Source organism: Amblyomma americanum, chromosome 5, assembly GCF_052857255.1.
Source record: "Amblyomma americanum isolate KBUSLIRL-KWMA chromosome 5, ASM5285725v1, whole genome shotgun sequence".
Lineage (NCBI taxonomy): Eukaryota > Metazoa > Arthropoda > Arachnida > Ixodida > Ixodidae > Amblyomma > Amblyomma americanum.
This window is the reverse complement of record NC_135501.1, coordinates 26,542,951-26,567,675: the sequence shown is the minus strand read 5'-3', so window position 1 is coordinate 26,567,675 and position 24,725 is coordinate 26,542,951. Positions and strand designations below refer to the sequence as shown.

Below are 24,725 nucleotides of genomic sequence, written 5' to 3'. Positions count from 1 at the left end.
AACCAAAGCAATGTTTAATAATAAAGGAAGAAAACAGCAGTTCAGAAATGGTAGCGAGGTGCGGGAAGTGGCGAGAGGATACCTCTACTAGGGCAGGTACTAACCGCTGATTCGGATGATGAAAGGGAAATAACTCGAAGGATAAGAATGAGGTAAAGGGCATATCACAAGTTCTCTCGGATTATGAATTGCAGTTTACCAATATTCCTCAACAGAAAAGTATACAACAGTTGTATCTGACAGGCAATCGCCTATGTAGCAGAAACGTGGAGGCTAACGAAAAGGGTTCAGCTTAAGTTGAGCAAAATGCAGCGTAGCAGGAGGCGGCTGAAAGTTAGGTAGGCGGATGAGATTAAAAAGTTTGTAGGTATGCGGTGGGCGCAGCTGGAAAAGAACAGGGTTGATTGGAGAGACATGGGAGAGTCCTTAGCCCTACAGTGAGCGTAGTCAGGCTGACGATGATGCTGATGAAAGTGGCTTCGAATGGTGAACAGGGACAAGCCAACTGCCTTGGCTCTCTTGACACATAGTATTGTGAAATACTCAGTTTATAAAAATAGTTTTGCCGACGGAGTAAGGAGGCATCGAGTACATACTGCAATTATCCATGATTTCTACATTAGGACCGTCAGAATAAATACAATGAAGGGTTATTTAGCGTTTTGCTCTACCGTCCTTACTATAGCAAAACGCTATACCGTCCGTAGCGCACTTTGTGCCCCATTGTCACTCAGGCAAATTTAGCATTGCTGGCCCCGCATGGAAGATTCCGTCTGTCTTGTAACAGAAGTTTGTAATAGTTGACTAAAAACGCGATCACATTGAGATCATTTTAGCTAACTCACATCACTTGACATGTCATATTTTATGTGCAGATTAGACGGTAGTCTTGAACATTTAAAATAGGGAAGACACGAAACAACACCTATATTGCGTTAATCCTGTGTCTAAGTGCTGTTAAGATTTAGACGTCAGCTAGAAGATGAGAATGCAGTTCAGGCTCTGTTTACACTGTTGCTACCACTCACAATTATGGCTAAGGCCTTGTGGGTTGCTAAACAGTGTTTACACATTTTGCAGGCAACTTTCTCATTTCAGAATACTTTCGATGTCGTCTTGCAGACAGAGCTGAGTCAGCAGAGTTTTTTCAAAAAAATTTCAAGCATCTCAATGATAAAAAATCGGTCTGCCTTGCAAAGGAAGCAAGGTGGACAGCTGCGGCTAAAAATGCATTGCGACTACGCAGACTTAATGCACTCGTTATTTTCTAATCCCTCCAGAAAACAAAAGCAGAAGTGTTTCCCTTGTAAAAAAGTTTGCTTTAGAAAAAGTACCATGCGTTTTCGAAAACTGTCAGATTCCATGCAGAGCGTTGGTGCTGCCTTAAATACTATCGTGTTTTAATGGCGGTGTGAGAGCTTTGAAGAGAAACAATTTTGGTGTTCTTCATGTATGTAGGGCAATAAAGGAAGCCTAAACGTTCTAACTTTTGCACAAGGCTGAACTGCTATGCTGAGACTGATACAATGCCGTAGTGCATAGGCTCCAACAAATGTGTATTCCGCTGCACATTTTCCCCTGGGCGTGCGTCTCTACTTTGTGGCATTTTCTTACGATCCTATAATTGACCGTGATGAGCAAATGTCTAATGATTTTCATGAAACTTTTCTGCGAATTCTAGTCATTCAGCTGGCTCTATAGCACGCAGTTCGTACTGTCCAGCGAAGCCGATTCCACTGGTTGATTTTTGCTTCGATGTGCGTGTCCAGCAAAGACCAGTTGGAAATACATCTGGGTCGAAGGGACCAACCAGTTAGGTCCAATTCTCAAAGCAGTCGCGCCTAGCTGGCGAGTCAATTAGGGCTGGTCGCTAACTTTCCAGCTCCAGTCAGGTGGCTCGAGCAGAACAATTCGGTAACCGTTCAGATCTAAATGGTGAACAATTTTCGTTCATTTGGCCCATCCTTTAGTGCGTATGGATGGCCAGTAAGTTTAGAGCCCGAGGGGTGGCGACAAAACGTGTTCGAGCAGTGGCTTCAGTGGAAAATTTTTAGTTGCACCAAATCATATTTTTTACTGGGTTGGAGTTCGGCATGGTATGGGGTTTATACCAAGCGCACATGACGTGTTTAATTAACCAAGAGCGACCATAGCAGTGGGTCGAGTGTAAGAGTCGGAGCTGCTAGCTTTCTCAAAAATAGTGCGAGGGAGGGGGGGGGGGGGGGGCAGGGAGAGGCAACAGACGGCGCGGCCAGTAGGGCAGTGACTGACATTATAATGGCAATGAAATATGTCACGTTACTTCAGAGGTGAAACCAGTTGTGCATGGGGCTTTACTATGAAACCATCAGTGTCGTGATCATATCACGAATTCGCTTTTTCGCAGTGCGATATCTCTGCCGGCACATTTTCTTCAGTGGTATTTGCAATGCACACTGACAATAGTGAACCACTAGATTAAATACTCCAAGATTTTGCAAGTATCGTAAGGCTTTTTGCAGGCTCTCTTCAAGTTGAACATCTATTAAAACATGTTTTGCTGAAGCAACCTGAACATTTTCAGATAAAAACGAGTAATCAAACGTCGATGTTTTTGATCGTTCACAGCAAATAGATGATACTGTTGAATAAACTCTGAGGTGAGGGCAAGTGTTGGTCGTTTGTGTCCCTATTTCTTTCATTCACCTGTATCTTCTGACTCTGCGGCAACAGTCCTGTAAGCTCTATGGACATGCAAGCCTGTCTTTCGGCCTTCAAATCTTTCACCACCTCGGATTTGATTACAATCGCAAATTATAGAAAACAGCACGGGCTACTCTAGCGGAGTGCGTCCGCAAGAGTGTATCGGCTATTGCCTAAACATTTAGTGCAAAATTACAAACCTAGTCGAATTTCATCTCCATGTAAGTGGAGCTGTAGTTTTCAACCATTCTCTACCGTGCCCTCACTTAATGCCGATGAGCGCATACGCAAGGCGTAGTAAATTTCTCTCAACGGTTGTTGAGCGGTCGGTCGCTCTCTCGAATGTGGACTTGCCAAAAGTGTACTGAACTATAACCAAAAAACGCAGATAGACACGACTTGCCGAAGATGTGCCAACAATATCGCCTAGAACGTGAGTTCCAAAAGACCAAGCCAATCAAAACACAAACGCAAGTCTGATTTCTGAACTTGCTGCTGGCTCTACGCATTGCAAAGTGCCTAACTTTCCCCTTTACTCGGAATACACAAGTGCAATTTTTTTTAAGAAAAGAAGGAGTAATTAGATATCATAAGTGCAGGGGCGACGTACTATAGTAGCCATATGGCGGACTAGGGTATGCCTGCTGGGCGTGCGCAGCGACTCTGCCGCCCGCCTGTAATATTAATTGCCAATAAAGTTTACACCACCACCCCCCACCCCGCCTGATCGGGCACCTCCTATCGCACACGCTTAACAGGCAAACAGTAATGCGGTGTACGTCTACGCTATGCTAACACACTATATTGTGGCACTATTGGTGAACACAGGGCAGGGATGAAGGAGGGAAGAATGCAGGCAGAAAAGAGGCGCACTGACATCGCACAGCATACGGCCATTATTGCAGCTTGCATCCATACTTACGCAGCCTCTGGGGCCAACTTTTCATATCGCGCCCTCGTACTTAGCACCTCAATGTCATGATCACTGAGCCGCAGCGGTGGAGTTTCTTGCTGCACTCTATCTAACGGTAGGCTAGGGATGGATGTCATCACATTAAGTCTGACCCAAATGGTGTGGAGCACATTCTTCAAATAGGGAAGGAAAGGAACCCTCAATCCGGTGATCAGCGCGGTGACAAGCAGCTTCGCTTTCGGTTCATGTAGCCAACTCAAATTATCGCACGATTCGTCAGCGGAGTGAAGCTTCGCTGTTCTAACCGATTTCAAGTTAACGCATCAAGAAGTCCACTCCAAACCTCAAAGCTATTTACATACTTTTCATGTCACGCATTGTGGCACAATGAGGGACACGAACAAAATTTCACCTCTTGCTTTATTAGTTCAATCTACCGTCACATTTATTAGCTGTCTTGAACACCTCGCAATCGATTGCTCGCATTCACGCTCATTCGCATGGCGTCCAGCTGAATGCCCCACGGTGGTATGAGTGGTGAATGAACCTCTCGAGTAATGGCACAGCCTGAAACACGAAGAGAGATGCATGAAGTGCTGCCTCTAGTTCCCAAGATGGGAGGCTAACTCTGTGAAGACTTCGACGTAGCTCTCGATCTTTCGGTCGTTGGGACCAGTGGGCGGCAGCTTCACTAACGACTTGCAAGCTTCGGATCCTCTGGTGTGGTCGGGACACGCCAGCTTCAGTGCATTCCCGAACACCCGCTCGAGGAAGTTCAGAAAGACGCGTTTGCCGCCGACACTTTCGCATGGCGCCAGGGTCTGGTCAAATCATTCAACGGCTTCGTGGTACGAACTGCAATGACAAGAAAAGGCATGAGCCGAGGATCTCGACCGCCACCATGAAGTTATGACAACTCTTCAGCTAACAATAATTACTTCACTTCACTTCACTTCACTTTATTACCTTAAAGACACCACTTTGGGGGTGTTACATAAGGGGTGGGAGTACAAATATGGGTTGAATATGGTTGCTTACATGATATTTATGAAATGCATATTTAAATTGTTCACAAAACTTGATTGGCAGGTGATGGCATCAACGTCGTGGGGAAGGCCATTCCAGTCTTTAGCAGTGCGAAGAAAAAAGGATGCGGAAAAAGTGACGGTGCGGGAGCGTTGGCATGACACTTGCAGTGGATGGCCCGTGCGATGAGATATGCGAGCGGGCGGTGTGATGTAGGGTGGTTGTCCGAGGGAACTGTAAAAAAACTTATGAAACAGACTAAGAGAAGCAATGCGACGATGATGGGCAAGAGTTGATAAACCTGATTGTCGTTTAAGTGACGATACACTGATGTCGTATGAATAGGCAGAATGAATGAACCTCGTGGCGCGATTTTGGACAGATTCTAGTGAACTGATGAGATATGCTTGTTGCGGGCTCCAGATAGCAGATGCGTATTCTAGTTTTGGTCGAATGAGTGATTGGTAGGCGAGAAGTTTAATACTTTGAGGGGCGTGCCGTAGGTGACGTTTCAAAAAACCCAATGACCGGTTAGCTGATGCGACGATGTTCGTTACATGAGAGCGCCAGGAGAGATCCTGGCACAAGGTGACACCTAGGTACTTGTATGAGTATACAGATTCTAGTGGAACGTTAGCAACGGAGTAAGAGAAAATATGGGGGTTACGCCGGCGGTGAAAAGATACGAGTTTACATTTATTAGGATTAAGCGACATTAGCCAGTCATCGCACCAGGCATGCACTGTGTCAATGTCGTTTTGCAGCTGTGATTGGTCAAAGGTGTTGGAAATCGTGTGGTAAATAACGCAGTCGTCTGCAAACAGACGAACATTGCAAACCAGGTTTGAGGGTAAGTCGTTTATGTAGATTAAGAATAGGAGGGGAGCAAGTACTGAACCTTGGGGTACGCCTGATGTTACTGGAAGAGGGTTGGAACTCTGGCTATTAACGAGAACAAACTGGGAGCGCTTAGAAAGGAATTCTTCGATCCACAATAAGACGTTAGGATGCAGTTTTAGCATGGTTAGTTTTAGCAGTAAACGCCTGTGGGGAACTTTATCAAATGCTTTAGCAAAGTCTAGAAAAATAGCGTCAGTTTGTAAATTTAGGTCGAGGTTAGAGTGAACGTCATGAAGAAAGACGGCCAGTTGAGTTTCACATGACAAACCCTTGCGAAACCCGTGTTGTGAGGGATGAAAGAAGTTGATAGCGTCAAGAAAGTCCATGATTTGAGAATAGATGACGTGTTCCATGATTTTGCAAGGTATGCTGGTTAATGATATCGGACGGTAATTTAAAGGAGAATCTTTGTTACCGGACTTAAAGACGGGAATGACCTTTCCCACTTTCCAGTCATCCGGAATGGAACCTGTAGAAAGCGACTGTGAAAACAATAACAACAAGTACATTGCAGAAATATTATTAGTGTTGCGCAGTATTTTGGAGTTAATTTCGTCGACGCCGGCCGATGATGAAGTTTTAAGGTGTTCAATGAGCGAGGTAATGCCGGCTTCAGAAAACGCGATAGCAGGCATGCTGGACTCTATATTGACGGCGAAAGTTGCAGTTGGTGGGTGAATTTCATTAGTGAACACAGATGAAAAGGCGTTATTAAAAATGTCAGCGCACTCAATGTCATCAGCCTCCTCTCCAGACTCTTTAGTTAGAGTGATGGTATGTGCCGGGTGCTCACTTATGACCTGCCAAAACTTTCTGGGATTGGAAGTCAACAATTTGGGGAGGTCGTTGTGAAGGAAAGAGTATTTTGCGTAGCGAATTTCTGATAGGTAGGTGCGTTCGGCTGTATAGTATTTTTCCCATGCGCACTCGTCGTATTGCTTTAATTTTGCCGCACGGAAAAGGCGCTTCTTTTTATTGTCGAGTCTTTTTATCGTTTTGGTATACCATGGTTTCTGGCGGTCCGAGTGGAAGCTTATTTTGGGGATGTATCTATCGGTTAGTTCGCTAACCTTTTTCTTAAAACGGGACCAATTGTCATTTACTGAATTATCGTCAAAAGATGCTTCAAATGTTGTGAGATATTGGTTTAATTCAAGACTAAAGGCTTCATAGTTTCCTTTGTCGTAGAGGCGAATAGTTTTGTTTTGATTCTGGCGTCGTGATGGGTGGAACTCAAATGTGGCGTGGATTACTTTATGGTCGCTGATTTCGCGTAGATAAGTGATAGATGAGAGGGCTTCCGGGTGGGTAGTCAGGATTAGATCTAGGATGTTTGCACCGCGGGTCGGTTCAGATACCACTTGAGTTAAGTTGAAGTTTAGGCAGACCTCGATAAAATCATTCGCTTCCCTGTCGCCTACAGCTGTCTGTGTCTGCCAGTTGATTTCTGGAAAATTGAAGTCTCCAAAAAGAATGATATGCGCTTTTGGGTATTTCCTCGTTAATTGGCTGATCACGTCGTTAAGAATTCGAGAGAAATCGGAGTTGGTATTTGGCGCTCTATAACAAACGCCCAGCAGTACGGTTTGGGGCGCAGCGCGACAAAGTAGCCATACTATCTCAAGGTCTGATGGAATATTAATAACTGTACACGAGAACTGATTGCTAACTGCGATGAAAACGCCTCCACCTCGAGCGGATGTGCGATCTTTGCGAAGGTTAAAATTCGGTAAATCAGCAAGAACTTCAGTATCGGTGATGCCATTAGTGAGCCATGTTTCGGTAAGTATCAGCAAGTTACTAGCAGATGAACACACAAGATTGGAGATGATTTCACGTTTCGGAAGAAAACTACGTATGTTTGTGAAAATCGCCGAAAAGGAAAGATTAGGCTGGGGGGTGGTAGGTACATGAGCGGCTGGGGGCTGGCGGCGCAGCAACCGCTATGGTATCTCTTTTACAGATTGCGATGGTTCGTCGAAGATATATCGTCGGGAACCGATGAACAGGGTTTTGTATCGTAAAGAAAAACGGTTAGTCTTGCTTTTGGCAAATGTAACTAGATGTTTGCGCACATTGCGAACGCGGCGTGAAAAATCTTCACCGACGGAGTAGTTAGTGTTCTTGAATTTGCGGCCATTAGCTAGAATTTCGTCCTTCGTTTTGAAAAGTGCGATTTTGGCAATTAACGGACGGCAGCGATCAGGTTCGTGGCGCCCAAGACGGTGAGTGCGGTCTATTGTTTTGGGGTCGAGGGTGATGTCCAAAAATTCGGAGCAATGGCGAATTAGTAGCTTTTCAGAGTCGGCCCACGTTTCAGATGGGTCAGGGTCCGGAATGTTGTAGAATATGAGGTTGTTTCTTCGTGATTGGTTTTCTGCTTCGTCTATGCGATCCTCGAGATCACAGAGCTGGCGAGTTGCCTGGGTGGTGTGAGTGCTTAGGCCTTCTATCTCTGTGCGTAGTGACTGTATGGTTTGGTAATGACCTTCAAAGCGCTGATGCGCCTGCTTAGATCAGAAATAAGGTTGTCTGTTGTTAGTAACTGGTTTTTGAGGTCTGTAACTTCCGCGATTAATGTCGACTGACCGGCGGACAATTTTTTAAGTTCCGTAACTACAGTTTCGAGTGAGGCAGGGCCGGGGTTAGTCTCTATGTCGCCGGACAACAAAAGCAAGGAAATGATGACATCAGAACACTCAGTGACAATGGCAAGGCAGCATTGCGGGCTCGGCAGCTGTATCAAAAAGTAATCACTAGATTTCTTAGCGTAAAGACAACATGGCTTACTAACCTGCATGGCGAAGCAGAACGGGTTAAGCGACCGCATCGTGGCACAGCCACCGAGCCCACAAAGCGACGCCGGTGGCCGAAGCTGCTTAAAAGCTGGAGCGGATGTTGATGGCGATGGTGTTTCCAACTGTCTGTCGAGGGTGCAGTGCACTGGTGAGGTCAGCGCACGATCGGGCGAAGCGGTGATGGCGCAAGGCTGGCACATATCGGTTCGGTTGAGAGCGGGCGTCCATTCCGGCGAGATGTCCGGTGGACAGGCAGCAAGAGGGGCGGGGAAAAGCGTGGTAATCCAGAGGGGAGCGATCACCTGCATGGCGAGGCAGAACGGGGTAAGCGACCGCATCGTGGCACAGCCACCGAGCCGATTTTACAATGTCGCTTAGCCTTACCCCCCCCCCCCCCCCCCCCGCCGACAACAAGATCACATGTAATTGTTTTTTTATTTCTAGATTACGAATAAAAGCACTTTACAGCAAAACTGAAAACAAGGGCACCGTAATGGTATGTGAATCAAGCCTACTTCTAAACTTTTAAAGCCCCGAACGACTTGCGCGCAATGCAGCACAAGCGACCAATCATTTCCATCTAATGCTGTTGAACAAGTCAAGTTATTAGGCCCGCAAAAATTTCAGACTGCATCGTCGCGGTGGTCACTTCATGCAGTAATTATTAGATGAATACCCCTATAATTTTGAAAACATACTTTTACGTTGCTGTGAGAAATTAGTTCAGAAATGCACTTCTCCTAAAGCTGCCATGGAGTGTTGTTCAAAATAAAAGTTCAGTAATTACGTTTGCACGCCTTCTGCTGTAGGTCAAGCTTTGAGGGTAGAATTAGGCATTGAGGGCGCAAATGCGTTATTTAGTTATCATCTCACTTTCTACAAGCTACTCCTCCTAAGAATCTTATTGGAGCCATGTCTTCTTTCCTTTGGCCAATGCCACGCAGGCTATTGCTAAGCTGTTGAACGACATTGAGGGACTGTCACATAAGAAAATGTTCTGAGAGCGTTGCTAGTTGCTCTGATGTGAGAGAACGTGCAGTTTATTATTGCCAAAGCGATTCCTTTAGCTGGCGGGACCGATGAGAACGTTATTGAAGCGCCGCATGGAACACTGTATGTATAGTATGGCAAAGCGTGAATGTTAGCCAAAATTGATTTTTGAGGAATCCGTCAAAATGAAGAATATTTGAAAAATATTAGTAAAGGTTTAACGCAGCCGAACTGAGTAGACATGCGAAAACATGTGTTTAGCCTTAATTGCTCATGTTCCTTCTTCGCTGAGTCTTCGGCACGTCTGGGGACGATACTAGACTCAGGTTCAGCTCTAATCGATCTGTTCGCGCTGCGGATGGAAGTTGTTGAAGACAATGATGCACAATGCACAGCGTGAGAGTGTGCTGCAGTTTAAAACAAGGCTTGTTCGTCTGCGGCTATCAAAACATTCCTATTTGTTAGGTGTGGTTTTTAGGCGTCTTAATGCTCATTTGCCTTTCCAGTTCACACCAACTGTAAATACTCGTGGGGGGCCTTAATGGGGATTTCTTAAAGAACTTGCGGGTAGCTTCAATTTTCTCGATGTGCCCTTTTCAAAAGAGTATCTGTATAACTTCTCCAGAAGGCATATGAATGAGGTAGTTGCTGAGTATTTGTTTCCTAAAGTGTTGTATCGGCAAACTGTTCTGGAGTTTCTTGACTCCAGTGTGTTAAATTATGTTAAAAATGTTCTCTAAAAACTTCACACTCGACGCTGCCTGTCAAAGCATGGTTTCAAGCCAACAAGCTACGGAGAAGTTTGTGCCATGGACGGTTAATTGCCGCCTGTGCAATACACCCGAGACCATTGACCATTGTTTTATTCTGTGCAGTGATGCTATGTTCTTCTCGGACATAATAGAGCAAACGCTTTAAAAGAAAATTAAAATCACATCCTACTGTATCCGATTTTTGACTATTGAGAAAAACAGTGTTGTGCAATGTGACCTATCTATGTTGACGAGACTATTTAGTCCGGAAAGCCCGCATCATGGGCCGTCACGCCAAAGCGCCACGGTCATATAAATCTTCCTTCCGTGCGTAGTGCGCTTTGGTGTCGAGAGTATACGCGGTCCTCAAAAAGCGAACTAAGCTGTGATTACATGTGTGTGCCTCCAAGGATTTTGATGTTTGAGAAGGCGCGGATCTGCGTGGATATGATGGGCTCGTTTTACGCACCCTGATCTTTTGCGGCAAGATAACATTCGAATTTTACATTTCGCCGATTTCTTCATTCAGTAACGAAACAAAAAAAGCTGCGGCAATAGCCTGGTGCTCTCGTGCAGCTTCCTTTGAAGCTGATCGGTTCGCTCTACCACGGATTCGACCCTCAAACATGGATGTTGGCATGATTTCTTTTCCAACCTATAATGTGGCGTAGCTGTGGCTAGTAACGGCACAAGACCCAGAGATGACAAGATTCTTGGCTGGTGTTGGTGAGCTTATGAGTGCTTTCGCAATAATATAAAAGTAATTACTCTTCGGCATCCACCCACGCGCAGCGTTACGGCGACAGAGGGAAGCTATACTGCTTCCACAGAAACCTCGTAGTTAAAGAAAATTTCGTCCTGGTCCGGGGCACGAACACGAGACTACCGCTTCACCGGAGAAGTCTACCAACTGAGCTAACGGGATGATTAGCATAGGTAGAGCGAGGGCGAATTGGTCAGCAAGTCGAACTGATCTTATGTCGAAAGTAAGATATAATTCATTTAGGCCAAAGGGCACTGATATTATGACGAAGACGACGAACTGTGCGGTGGCGCGGGCAGGAGCGCTTGCGCTATGCCAGCAGCCATTAAATCATCTCATTGCCATCGATCATCGTGTCTCTTTCTTCGGCTGGCCGCCACGTAAAAATATCACGAAACCGACTGAAATCTTTAAACCAGACATTACCATACCTCTATCACGTCCTCATACGTAATATCGCGATAACAATTTTTAAGGTATGCGTGTTCTCCAAAGCAGTTCCTTGTAGCTCTGCCTCGCGGCTCACTCGCGTGGTATTCTTACCAACGGATGGAGAATATAGGCTTCCTCAGATGTTGACATATTTGAGGCTACTGAATTAGGCGACTGCGCCGAAATATTTTTTAGTGCGCTAAAACTCAGTCGTCATTTACCGCATTTAGCCGTTTTGTGTTGGTCGGTGTGTCTAGCTGTATGCTTGTCTGAAGCCGGTTATGTGGCAGGCTACTCAGCTGAACACCATGCCAGGCGGCTGATTAATTAATCGTTAGAAGCTCCTGGGGAAGACCAACCTGGATTGCAACCCAACCCAAGTAATCCGAGTCCCACCGATGGCAACACCTGACGTAGCACCTGCCTTGTGCCACTGCGTCATTGCTCACCTGCCCACGGGGTGGGTTCTTTCCAAGATGTAGCCGGTGGCAACCAGGCGAGAACCTAGGGTGTTAATTAGGCGGCACTACCTTTAAGCGCAGAGAGCTAAAGAGAATGAGCAGCAGCGGTTAGGAGAAGAGCGCTATTCGAATGGTGCTAGCTCAATTGACGTGATTTGGTGATTAGGTAGGCTTTGTCGAAAGAGAGCGCAGTCTGACTTTCCGCACCGGGCTAAGCGGATTCAGCAACAGCGTATTCAAGAAGGGCCCCACCTCGAGAACCACGGAAGAGAAGGGCTACTAGTATCATATCAAGAAGTAACTCAGCACTACAGGCAAAACCGCAGGCAACTTCCCTCACCCATTGTGAAGCTTAATAATCAACAAGCCGTGGCGTGGAGACATCTTAAAACAGGCGTCTATCCGCACCCAATAATAATTAAACATATTATTCCGAAAATGAAGGACGACAAAATTAAGAAATGTGGAGTGAGTAGGGGCCCTCGACCATATACTTTGGGAGTGCACACAATCCCCAGGCGGGGCGAATAAAATAGGTAATAGAGACGCCTGGGAGACCTCGCTGCGTAGCCCGGACCCTGAGCACCAGCTCCTCGCCATCCAACTGGCCGAAGAGGCCGCCGAGATTCAAAGAATCGAGGCCGGCATCTGACGCGACGACCGTTTCCACCCCAGTCCCTCCCAGTCCTCATCTCTCTACTGAGAGGGAGAGCCGGAGGGTAGCACGAGGTAGTCTTCTTTTGTTGGAAAATCTTCACTCAGCAACACCAGTTGCAATGACAGCACGAACGTGAGTCGAATGATGATTGAACAGCAGCTAAACAGAAGAACCGCAGCTCAGGAGCGAAAGAGAAGAAGTTGGCATGCTAATTATGTGGCAGCCAGGTGCCACCTAGCAGGTCCTAGCTCCAACGGACAATTTACGTGGTTTGGTCATATTGTGTCCAGTGAAAGTGAACAGTGACTTTCCGCACCGAGCTAAGTGAATTGAACAGCAGTGGTTGCAACGACAACGCGAGTGTGTGTCGAATGATGCTTGCACAGCAGTTAAAAGGAAGTTAGAAGTTGATCTTGGGGGCGGTTTCGGAATGATTCCTTGTTTCTAGTGGGTGATTTTAACAAAGGCTGCAACAAGCATCCCAACTTTGCTAAGGCAATTGATGAGTTAATTTTGATGATGGGTGACTGATCGATCGATGTTGGTGACCGACAGATCGATGGTGTTGATCTTGAAGTCTTCTGATGGTTCGGTGATCCCGCGACACGTTGCGGAACAGACTGGACAACATTTTCGGGACACCAGCTCTTTATTGTACGGGCGCTCACAGGCGACCTGCCCTCCAATCTCCAATCCCCCCGTTCGCGCCAAAAACTCGCCCTTAAATCCCTTCGCTCAGCATTCTGGGGACCCTTTTTGTAACCAATAGGAAATGCGCTTCTCAGAGCCAATCAGGAGAATTTCGTTCAAACTGAAGGAGCCAATAGCACGCCGATGCTCACGTTGTTGTTGTCGCGCGGGCACCGCGCGAATTCCACGAAGACGTTGCGCATTTCCTCTTGGTTACAGCACAGAGACACAAAATCACTAAAAACGCCAGCGGAAGCTCAGGGAAACCAAAAACCCAGTCCGAACCACGCACACTGCCCTGGTCGCGCTCCCCAATTCTGCTGCTTGCTCCTAGGCGTCCGGCCCGTCCCACGACCGGTCCGCCGTTAAAAGCAATAAACTTACACGCGACCCCCTCTCCAAACCCCAGGGGTCCGCGCGTCGGCCGCGTCTTGCGGCCCGAGTGCGAATTTACAAGGACGGGCCTCCTCACTGCCGGTTAACCGTCGTTGCCGCCATCTGCCGCGTTTGTCTCAAAACAAACCCATTTCGGCGGCGCCTGGATGGCGGCTTCTCGAGGAGCCCCAAAAACAGCTAACACACATCAACCAAGGGGGCCAAGCCACCGGCTTCGGGTGCGCGCGCGAACGGTCCCTGAGCAACAGCTCGACAACTTAACTCCTCCTTACCGAGAATGTTGTGCGCACACTCGCTGTACGCACAACACAAAGCGCGTTACAACAATGAAAAAGTGCGAAGGGAGGTACGAACCGAAATATACGAAAAAGCACATCGATAATACACACAACTACCACATCTAACAAAAGCAACTTAAGTCTTAACAATGGTCCCAATAGTTTTCGTACAAACATATACACGCAAAATGGCAACACACACTTTCAAGGCATTCGTACAGTGCGATGAAGAAATATATCAGGGTATTGAATCGCGGTTCCAACTTAACCCCGTTTAACTTGAAGCATACCAATGCAGCGAATTACACCGACATGTCACACCAAACGAGGAATAATGAATCAGAGTCAATCACGCGCACACACACATCAAGGCAGGGCCCTGTTCTGCAAGCACTCAGTCCGCCATGTCGGTCGCTACCACAACTGAGTTAGCTGTTGCACTTGAGTACCGTCCTGCAACAACGGTACTCCCTTCTCTTTTTTTCAGCTTCAAACGTCGCTATCCAGCCTCGAAAGAGCATCAGCACATTTGTTGAGGGAGCCCTTTATATGAGAGAACTGCAGATCGTACTTTTGGAGAGCCAGAATACATCGTGTGAGGTGGGCGCTCGATGACGTCGACCTCGTCAGGTAGGTCAAAGGATTATGATCAGTGACTACGTTGATGCTCGCACCGAACAGCCACGTATCTAGACGCCCCAAAGCCCACACAATCGCAAGGGCCTCTCGCTCAATCGGCGGCCACTTAGCCTGCTGCGCAGTGAGCTTTTTGCTCAAGAATGCGATTGGCTTTTCTTTTCCTTCGTGCTTCTGCGCCAAGCATGCTCTGACTGCCCTCTCTGACGCATCGGTTGTCAAGATAAAGCCTTTCTTTAAGTCTGGCGCAGTTAATGTGGGCAGCTTTGACAGCGTTGAAAGCGCACTCTGCACCCTCGCTCCAGGGGATCGCGTTTGGCACTCTCCGGCCAGTCAGGTCAGTTACGGGGCGCACCAACTCAGAGTAGGATGGGACGTAGTCTCTGTAATAGTTGAAAAGCCCCAGCACGCTGCGCAGGTCCTTTTTCGTCGTTGGCGGTTCTAACCGCAGAATGGCATGCACGCGCTCTGGGTCGGGCGAGTGTACTCCGGACCCTACCACATGCCCCAGATATGTGACACTCGGCTCTGCGAACTTGAACTTTGCCGGGTTAATTTTAAGGCCGACATCTGTAATCGTCCCCAACACCCTATCCAAATGCACGAGGTGCGACTCCCACGTCTGCGAATAGACAGCCACGTCGTGTATGTATGCGCAGGCATATCCGTCGTGCCCTTGGAGGACTTTGTTATGACCCGCTGAAATGTGGCTGCTGAGTTGCGCAGCCCATATGGCATTACCCGCCATGCAAACAGTCCTTTCGGTGTTGCGAACGCCGTGTATTTCTGAGAGGCCGGTTCTACAGCGATTTGCCAGTAGCCTCGCGTCATGTCCAGGATAGTGACATATCTAGCCCCGGCTACCTCGTAGAGCAGTTCAGTTACATTACCCATGGGAAAGCTGTCTGCCTCCGATACAGCATTCAGCTGGCGATAGTCAATGCACAGTCGAACTGTTCCGTCCTTTTTCGCCACACAGACGATTGGATGCGCAAAGCTACTCTCCACTGGGTACACAAGGCCCCATTCTATCAATTCTGCGATTTGCCGTTAGACCTCGGTACGGAGTGCGACGGGTACTCCGTACGGGTAAGCCTTTGCTGGCTTCGCACCTGGCAGGAGGTTGATCTTGTGCTCGCCAAGCTTGCAGCGGCCCGGCCTATCCGAGAAGACTCTCCTATGTCGCGGTATTACCTGCCGGAGTTGCGTCACCTGCTCGTCTGTGAGGCGTCCACCCTCCTGTGACACGTCAGGAGCGCCGCTCTCGCGGCCGCGGGCGTCTGGGAAGGTTTCTACGTTTCCGAACTCTCTGTCCGACTCAAATACCACCCCGATATGGTTCGCACGCGCATAGTATTTCCTGATGCGATTTGCGTGTACCCATCGCTCAGAGCCGTCCGTGAACTGTAGGATATAACTGTCCGGGCGCCTTCGCTCTTTAACCTTAGGTGGGCCTATCCATTTGGGTTGCATCTTACTGTGCTGTCCTGTCTCCAGGACCAGCACTTCTTCTCCATCGCTGAACTATTTAGTTCGGGTCCGAAGGTTGTACTTCTCCGCGTACTCCCGCTGCACTCGCCTGATCCGCTCGTCTATGTTTTCTGCTGCTTCAGTCATCCGCCGCCGGAGCTCAACCAGGTATGCCGAGGCTGCCTTATTAAGACCCGTAGGGGGTGTCCATTTGAGGGTCCAAGTTCTCTGCAGTATACTGAGCGGGCCTTGCGGGACTCGTCCATACATCATCTCGAATGGGGACGTCCCTGTTATCTCGTGAGGCACCTCTCGATAGGCCCAGAGCATACAGGGGATTAATCGGTCCCATTCACGTGCATGCTCATGTATCACATGCCTGAGCATCGCCTTAAACGTCCCATTCCAGCGTTCCACTATCCCATTGCTCTGGGGGTGGTCAGGTGTGGAGGACCTCATTTGTATCCCGAGGCGTTCGGTTAGCTCTTTAGTTAAACTCGAAGTAAAGTTAGTTCCTTGGTCGCAACAAATCAGCTGTGGCATTCCCAAACGAGAGAATATGTCCACCAGCACCTGGCAGGTCGCTCGAGCGGTCAGTGATCTAAGTGGTATTACCTCCGGCCATAGAGTGCACAGGTCTATCACACACGGGGCATACCTATGTCCGCGTGCTGAAGCCGGTTCAATTGGCCCTATGCAGTCCATATACACAACCTCCAATGGTTCCTTTGGTCGCGTCACCGGCGTTATTGGCACCCTGTCTGTGGAACGCCTGTTTGAGAACATTTGACAGGTGTGGCAAGTCTGACAGCGCCTTCTAACATCAGCGGCGAGCGTCGGCCAGAAAAATGCGCTCCGTATGCGCTGCTTAGTTTTCTTTTCCGAAAAGTCGCCCCCGCATGGCATGTCGTGCGCCAACGTAAGTACTTCCTGGCGGCGGTTCTCCGGAAGGACCAGCTGCGTGCAAGGTTTTCCACCCACTGTGTCTCGATGTAAGTGCAGCCCTGCGTCTACCAGCATGCCATGTGTGCCCGCTCGTGCCTGCTCCCAGGCTTCTACTAGGGATGGATCTGTTCTATGTTCGTCCGCAAATACGCGGTCAACCGTGGCCGGGTCCTCCTCGGGCGGAATTACCTCGATTTGCATCGCTTGAATGCCTCCTGGGCTTTCGTCAGCTGCTACCCCATGTTCGGCACTCTCACTGTCCTCGTGAAGCGCGGCTTCGCTCTCTGCCTTTGTTATTCTATCAGCCAACTCCGCTGCGTCCTCCTGTACTCTGCTAAGCCCCTCGAAAACATCGGGGGTCAATAAGGCGTCCACTCCCTCAGCCAGCTCCTCAGTGACGGCGCAAAGTACGAATGATTGCGGATTGGAGCTGCCGTCTCTCGTGACCAAACTCAGGGGAACATACATGAGATGAGCCGAGACCGTGTGGCCGAACGCACCGCGCAGTCGCACCCTTCCCGAGCCTTGCACTTTCACGTTATTGGAGACAACCTCCTTCTTCATTACCGTTATATCTGCCCCTGAGTCAAGGCAAGCCTTGAACGGGCGCACACCAGAGATCAGCTCCACCCAAGTCAGTCTGGAGCCATGCTCAGCCGGCTCTCTTGTCCCGATCTCTGTCTCCGCCTCCAGCTCACATGCGGCCCTGGCTGTCAATCTCGACGACAGCTGGGGCTCCCCGCCTGACTCCTGACCAACCACTCCCCTTGATCTAGTCTGCGGACAGTTCCGCTGCATATGACCGAAGTGCCCGCAGCCAAAGCATTTTACTGCAGGTCGGCGTTCGTTTCTTTGCTCGCCGCCCCATATCCGGCTGCCTACCTCTCGGGCAGTGCACGACTGTGCTCTACTGAAACTTTTCCGCAAGCTGAGCAATCTTCGTGGGCTTAAACCACTCTCCTGTTTCGTGTTGCAGAACATATGCGCGCAGCTCGTCTGACATCATCTGTTTGGCGCGGTCCGCGACCATCAACTGTCTCAAATCCTCTAGCGTCGCGACATTCCGGCTACGCAGGTAATAATCCAACAAAATTTCCAGCTTAGTCAGGAAATGACCCCAGCTTTCCTTGCCCTTGCGGTGTGCATAGAGCCTGCGCTTGTACTCCTCGGGGGTGAGTTTCAGCTCGGTGAGCACCAGCTCTCTGATCTCTGTATAAGGGAGCACCCGATCGTCCTACTTGTTGGCGACCAGAGTGCGGCTCTTCTCATTTAGAAAAGGAAGTATGACCTGGCCAGAAGTGCTATCAGGGATTGAACAGCTCCAGAGCATACTTTCCGCGGTCTTAAACCATGCAGGCACCAGTTCATCAGATTCGGGCATCGGTGCGAGGACTGCCCTCAGATCATCCGCGTACTGCCCTAATTTTGTCCTTCCGCCTCGACCTGCAGCCTCGATGGTTCAAGCATCCATTTCGAGTCGCTTCAACTCGACCTCCAGTCTCAGCTTCTCTATCTCCAGCTCTCGTTCCCTGACTCGCATGGCAGTGTCACTGCTGCCCGTGGCTGCTCTGCCCTGCCCCTCCTCAGGAGCGCACTGCTCTTCCGAGTTAGATACGTTCTGTGGGCTTCCAGCCCCTAATTTCAATCCCTCAGATTCATCTGCCCGTTGAGATTGCGACCGTGTGGTGACCGACATGATTGACCCGTAGCAAGCAGGAAGAGGGCCCACCTGAATTCCTCCGTCGCTGTCGTCCCGCGTCGACCCTGAAGGATGGTGCCCCGCTTGGACCGCATAGGGCGCCGGTACGAACCGGCTCAGGAGTCACCTTGCGCTGTCACCTGGAAGTGTTCTTATAGACGCGTCCCTTACTGTCTCGGATGCCTGCACCGAAGGGCCGTTGTCTCGCCGCAGCCTCAGACGCCGCCTCGTCCTTTCCAATGGCTGCAGCACTCTCTTGCTCGGAGACCTCTCGTTGCCTCCTCGTTGCTTCGTACATTTGCACCAGTCTTCGTCCAAGACTCTCCTCAACTGCCGTCCCCTCTTCGACTCCAACAACTCCAGAAGCTTCGTACCAGGATGTCGCCTCTCTTCGCTCCTACCAGCCTCCGAAGCCCGTCACCAGGAGCTCGCTTGCTTCCTCCGCAACGGCGCCCACTTCTCGCGATGATCAGCCGCAGCGGCGGGGCCTCTCACCAGGGTGTCGCCCTCCGCTGGTGTCCCATAGTGCCCGTGTCCGTTTGCGCTCCGCAGAAAGCCGCCGGAATCATCCTGTCGACTGCGCCAGTTAATTTTGATGATGGGTGACTGATCGATCGATGTTGGTGACCGACAGATCGATGGTGCTGATCTTGAAGTCTTCTGATGGTTCGGTGATCCGGCGACACGTTGCGGAACAGACTGGACAACTTCTTCGGGACACCAGTTCTTTATATTATGGGCGCTCACAGGCGACCTGCCCTCCAATCTCCAATCCCCCCGTTCGCGCCAAAAACTCGCCCTTAAATCCCTTCGCCCAGCATTCTGGGGACCATTTTTGTAACCAATAGGAAATGCGCTTCTCAGAGCCAGTCAGGAGAATTTCGTTCAAACTGAAGGAGCCAATAGCACGCCGATGCTCACGTTGTTGTTGTCGCGCGGGCACCGCGCGAATTCCACGAAGACGTTGCGCATTTCCGCTTGGTTACCGCACAGAGACACAAAATCACTAAAAACGCCAGCGGAAGCTCAGGGAAACCAAAAACCCAGTCCGAACCACGCACATTGCCCTGGTCGCGCTCCCCAATTCTGCTGCCTGCTCCTAGGCGTCCGGCCCGTCCCACGACCGGTCCGCCGTTGAAAGCAATAAACTTACACGCGACCCCCTCTCCAAACCCCAGGGGTCCGGGCGTCGGCCGCGTCTTGCGGCCCGAGTGCGAATTTACAAGGACGGGCCTCCTCGCTGCCGGTTAACCGTCGTTGCCGCCATCTGCCGCGTTTGTCTCAAAACAAACCCATTTCGGCGGCGCCTGGATGGCGGCTTCTCGAGGAGCCCCAAAAACAGCTAACACACATCAACCAAGGGGGCCAAGCCACCGGCTTCGGGTGCGCGCGCGATCGGTCCCTGAGCAACAGCTCGACAACTTAACTCCTCCTTACCGAGAATGTTGTGCGCACACTCGCTGTACGCACAACACAAAGTGCGTTACAACAATGAAAAAGTGCGAAGGGAGGTACGAACCGAAATATACGAAAAAGCACATCGATAATACACACAACTACCACATCTAACAAAAGCAACTTAAGTCTTAACAATGGTCCCAATAGTTTTCGTACAAACATATGCACGCAAAATGGCAACACACACTTTCAAGGCATTCGTACAGTGCGATGAAGTAATATATCAGGGTATTGAATCGCGGTTCCAACTTCACCCCGTTTAACTTGAAGCATACCAATGCAGCGAATTACACCGACATGTCACACCAAACGAGGAATAATGAATCAGAGTCAATCACGCGCACACACACATCAAGGCAGGGCCCTGTTCTGCAAGCACTCAGTCCGCCATGTCGGTCGCTACCACAACTGAGTTAGCTGTTGCACTTGAGTACCGTCCTGCAACAACGGTACTCCCTTCTCTTTTTTTCAGCTTCAAACGTCGCTATCCAGCCTCGAAAGAGCATCAGCACATTTGTTGAGGGAGCCCTTTATATGAGAGAACTGCAGATCGTACTTTTGGAGAGCCAGAATACATCGCGTGAGGTGGGCGCTCGATGACGTCGACCTCGTCAGGTAGGTCAAAGGATTATGATCAGTGACTACGTTGATGCTCGCACCGAACAGCCACGTATCTAGACGCCCCAAAGCCCACACAATCGCAAGGGCCTCTCGCTCAATCGCCGGCCACTTAGCCTGCTGCGGAGTGAGCTTTTTGCTCAAGAATGCGATTGGCCTTTCTTTTCCTTCGTGCTTCTGCGCCAAGCATGCTCTGACTGCCCTCTCTGACGCATCGGTTGTCAAGATAAAGCCTTTCTTTAAGTCTGGCGCAGTTAATGTGGGCAGCTTTGACAGCGTTGAAAGCGCACTCTGCACCCTCGCTCCAGGGGATCGCGTTTGGCACTCTCCGGCCAGTCAGGTCAGTTACGGGGCGCACCAACTCAGAGTAGGATGGGACGTAGTCTCTGTAATAGTTGAAAAGCCCCAGCGCGCTGCGCAGGTCCTTTTTCGTCGTTGGCGGTTCTAACCGCAGAATGGCATGCACGCGCTCTGGGTCGGGCGAGTGTACTCCGGACCCTACCACATGCCCCAGATATGTGACACTCGGCTCTGCGAACTTGCACTTTGCCGGGTTAATTTTAAGGCCGACATCTGTAATCGTCCCCAACACCCTATCCAAATGCACGAGGTGCGACTCCCACGTCTGCGAATAGACAGCCACGTCGTGTATGTATGCGCAGGCATATCCGTCGTGCCCTTGGAGGACTTTGTTATGACCCGGTGAAATGTGGCTGCTGAGTTGCGCAGCCCATATGGCATTACCCGCCATGCAAACAGTCCTTTCGGTGTTGCGAACTCCGTGTATTTCTGAGAGGCCGGTTCTACAGCGATTTGCCAGTAGCCTCGCGTCATGTCCAGGATAGTGACATATCTAGCCCCGGCTACCTCGTAGAGCAGTTCAGTTACATTACCCATGGGAAAGCTGTCTGCCTCCGATACAGCATTCAGCTGGCGATAGTCAATGCACAGTCGAACTGTTCCGTCCTTTTTCGCCACACAGACGATTGGATGCGCAAAGCTACTCTCCACTGGGTACACAAGGCCCCATTCAATCAATTCTGCGATTTGCCGTTAGACCTCGGTACGGAGTGCGACGGGTACTCCGTACGGGTAAGCCTTTGCTGGCTTCGCACCTGGCAGGAGGTTGATCTTGTGCTCGCCAAGCTTGCAGCGGCCCGGCCTATCCGAGAAGACTCTCCTATGTCGCGGTATTACCTGCCGGAGTTGCGTCACCTGCTCGTCTGTGAGGCGTCCACCCTCCTGTGACACGTCAGGAGCGCCGCTCTCGCGGCCGCGGGCGTCTGGGAAGGTTTCTACGTTTCCGAACTCTCTGTCCGACTCAAATACCACCCCGATATGGTTCGCACGCGCATAGTATTTCCTGATGCGATTTGCGTGTACCCATCGCTCAGAGCCGTCCGTGAACTGTAGGATATAACTGTCCGGGCGCCTTCGCTCTTTAACCTTAGGTGGGCCTATCCATTTGGGTTGCATCTTACTGTGCTGTCCTGTCTCCAGGACCAGCACTTCTTCTCCATCGCTGAACTATTTAGTTCGGGTCCGAAGGTTGTACTTCTCCGCGTACTCCCGCTGCACTCGCCTGATCCGCTCGTCTATGTTTTCTGCTGCTTCAGTCATCCGCCGCCGGAGCTCAACCAGGTATGCCGAGGCTGCCTTATTAAGACCCGTAGGGGGTGTCCATTTGAGGGTCCAAGTTCTCTGCAGTATACTGAGCGGGCCTTGCGGGACTCGTCCGTACATCATCTCGAATGGGGACGTCCCTGTTATCTAGTGAGGCACCTCTCGATAGGCTCAGAGCATACAGGAGATTAATCTGTCCCATTCACGTGCATGCTCATGTATCACATGCATGAGCATCGCCTTAAACGTCCCATTCCAGCGTTCCACTATCCCATTGCTCTGGGGGTGGTCAGGTGTGGAGGACCTCATTTGTATCCCGAGGCGTTCGGTTAGCTCTTTAGTTAAACTCGAAGTAAAGTTAGTTCCTTGGTCGCAACAAATCAGCTGTGGCATTCCCAAACGAGAGAATATGTCCACCAGCACCTGGCAGGTCGCTCGAGCGGTCAGTGATCTAAGTGGTATTACCTCCGGCCATAGAGTGCACAGGTCTATCACACACGGGGCATACCTATGTCCGCGTGCTGAAGCCGGTTCAATTGGCCATATGCAGTCCATATACACAACCTCCAATGGTTCCTTTGGTCGCGTCACCGGCGTTATTGGCACCCTGTCTGTGGAACGCCTGTTTGAGAACATTTGACAGGTGTGGCAAGTCTGACAGCGCCTTCTAACATCAGCGGCGAGCGTCGGCCAGAAAAATGCGCTCCGTATGCGCTGCTTAGTTTTCTTTTCCGAAAAGTCGCCCCCGCATGGCATGTCGTGCGCCAACGTAAGTACTTCCTGGCTGCGGTTCTCCGGAAGGACCAGCTGCGTGCAAGGTTTTCCACCCACTGTGTCTCGATGTAAGTGCAGCCCTGCGTCTACCAGCATGCCATGTGTGCCCGCTCGTGCCTGCTCCCAGGCTTCTACTAGGGATGGATCTGTTCTATGTTCGTCCGCAAATACGCGGTCAACCGTGGCCGGGTCCTCCTCGGGCGGAATTACCTCGATTTGCATCGCTTGAATGCCTCCTGGGCTTTCGTCAGCTGCTACCCCATGTTCGGCACTCTCACTGTCCTCGTGAAGCGCGGCTTCGCTCTCTGCCTTTGTTATTCTATCAGCCAACTCCGCTGCGTCCTCCTGTACTCTGCTAAGCCCCTCGAAAACATCGGGGGTCAATAAGGCGTCCACTCCCTCAGCCAGCTCCTCAGTGACGGCGCAAAGTACGAATGATTGCGGATTGGAGCTGCCGTCTCTCGTGACCAAACTCAGGGGAACATACATGAGATGAGCCGAGACCGTGTGGCCGAAAGCACCGCGCAGTCGCACCCTTCCCGAGCCTTGCACTTTCACGTTATTGGAGACAACCTCCTTCTTCATTACCGTTATATCTGCCCCTGAGTCAAGGCAAGCCTTGAACGGGCGCACACCAGAGATCAGCTCCACCCAAGTCAGTCTGGAGCCATGCTCAGCCGGCTCTCTTGTCCCGATCTCTGTCTCCGCCTCCAGCTCACATGCGGCCCTCGCTGTCAATCTCGACGACAGCTGGGGCTCCCCGCCTGACTCCTGACCAACCACTCCCCTTGATCTAGTCTGCGGACAGTTCCGCTGCATATGACCGAAGTGCCCGCAGCCAAAGCATTTTACTGCAGGTCGGCGTTCGTTTCTTTGCTCGCCGCCCCATATCCGGCTGCCTACCTCTCGGGCAGTGCACGACTGTGCTCTACTGAAACTTTTCCGCAAGCTGAGCAATCTTCGTGGGCTTAAACCACTCTCCTGTTTCGTGTTGCAGAACATATGCGCGCAGCTCGTCTGACATCATCTGTTTGGCGCGGTCCGCGACCATCAACTGTCTCAAATCCTCTAGCGTCGCGACATTCCGGCTACGCAGGTAATAATCCAACAAAATTTCCAGCTTAGTCAGGAAATGACCCCAGCTTTCCTTGCCCTTGCGGTGTGCATAGAGCCTGCGCTTGTACTCCTCGGGGGTGAGTTTCAGCTCGGTGAGCACCAGCTCTCTGATCTCTGTATAAGGGAGCACCCGATCGTCCTACTTGTTGGCGACCAGAGTGCGGCTCTTCTCATTTAGAAAAGGAAGTATGACCTGGCCAGAAGTGCTATCAGGGATTGAACAGCTCCAGAGCATACTTTCCGCGGTCTTAAACCATGCAGGCACCAGTTCATCAGATTCGGGCATCGGTGCGAGGACTGCCCTCAGATCATCCGCGTACTGCCCTAATTTTGTCCTTCCGCCTCGACCTGCAGCCTCGATGGTTCTAGCATCCATTTCGAGTCGCTTCAACTCGACCTCCAGTCTCAGCTTCTCTATCTCCAGCTCTCGTTCCCTGACTCGCATGGCAGTGTCACTGCTGCCCGTGGCTGCTCTGCCCTGCCCCTCCTCAGGAGCGCGCTGCTCTTCCGAGTTAGATACGTTCTGTGGGCTTCCAGCCCCTAATTCCAATCCCTCAGATTCATCTGCCCGTTGAGATTGCGACCGTGTGGTGACCGACATGATTGACCCGTAGCAAGCAGGAAGAGGGCCCACCTGAATTCCTCCG

The 24,725-nt window shown here is 50.3% G+C and overlaps 1 protein-coding gene across 9 annotated transcripts in view; it reads right to left on the bottom strand.

Moving 5' to 3' along the window:
• LOC144132344 (uncharacterized) overlaps nt 1-24,725 on the bottom strand; it is a 206,626-nt gene that overhangs the window by 42,582 nt on the left and 139,319 nt on the right. For 4 of the 9 annotated variants that reach the window (XR_013314787.1, XR_013314789.1, XM_077664671.1 and 1 more), the window contains one exon: nt 4,011-4,450. The exons of 3 other annotated variants lie outside the window; for them this stretch is intronic. Coding sequence is in view for 2 of the 6 variants with exons in the window: in XM_077664671.1 (XP_077520797.1) it covers nt 4,426-4,450 (25 nt within the window). In the remaining 4 variants the exon portion in view is untranslated. Of the gene's footprint in view, nt 1-4,010; nt 4,451-8,315; nt 8,622-24,725 lie in introns of those variants that run through there. 2 more of the 9 variants (XR_013314786.1, XR_013314785.1) reach the window with 1 other exon arrangement.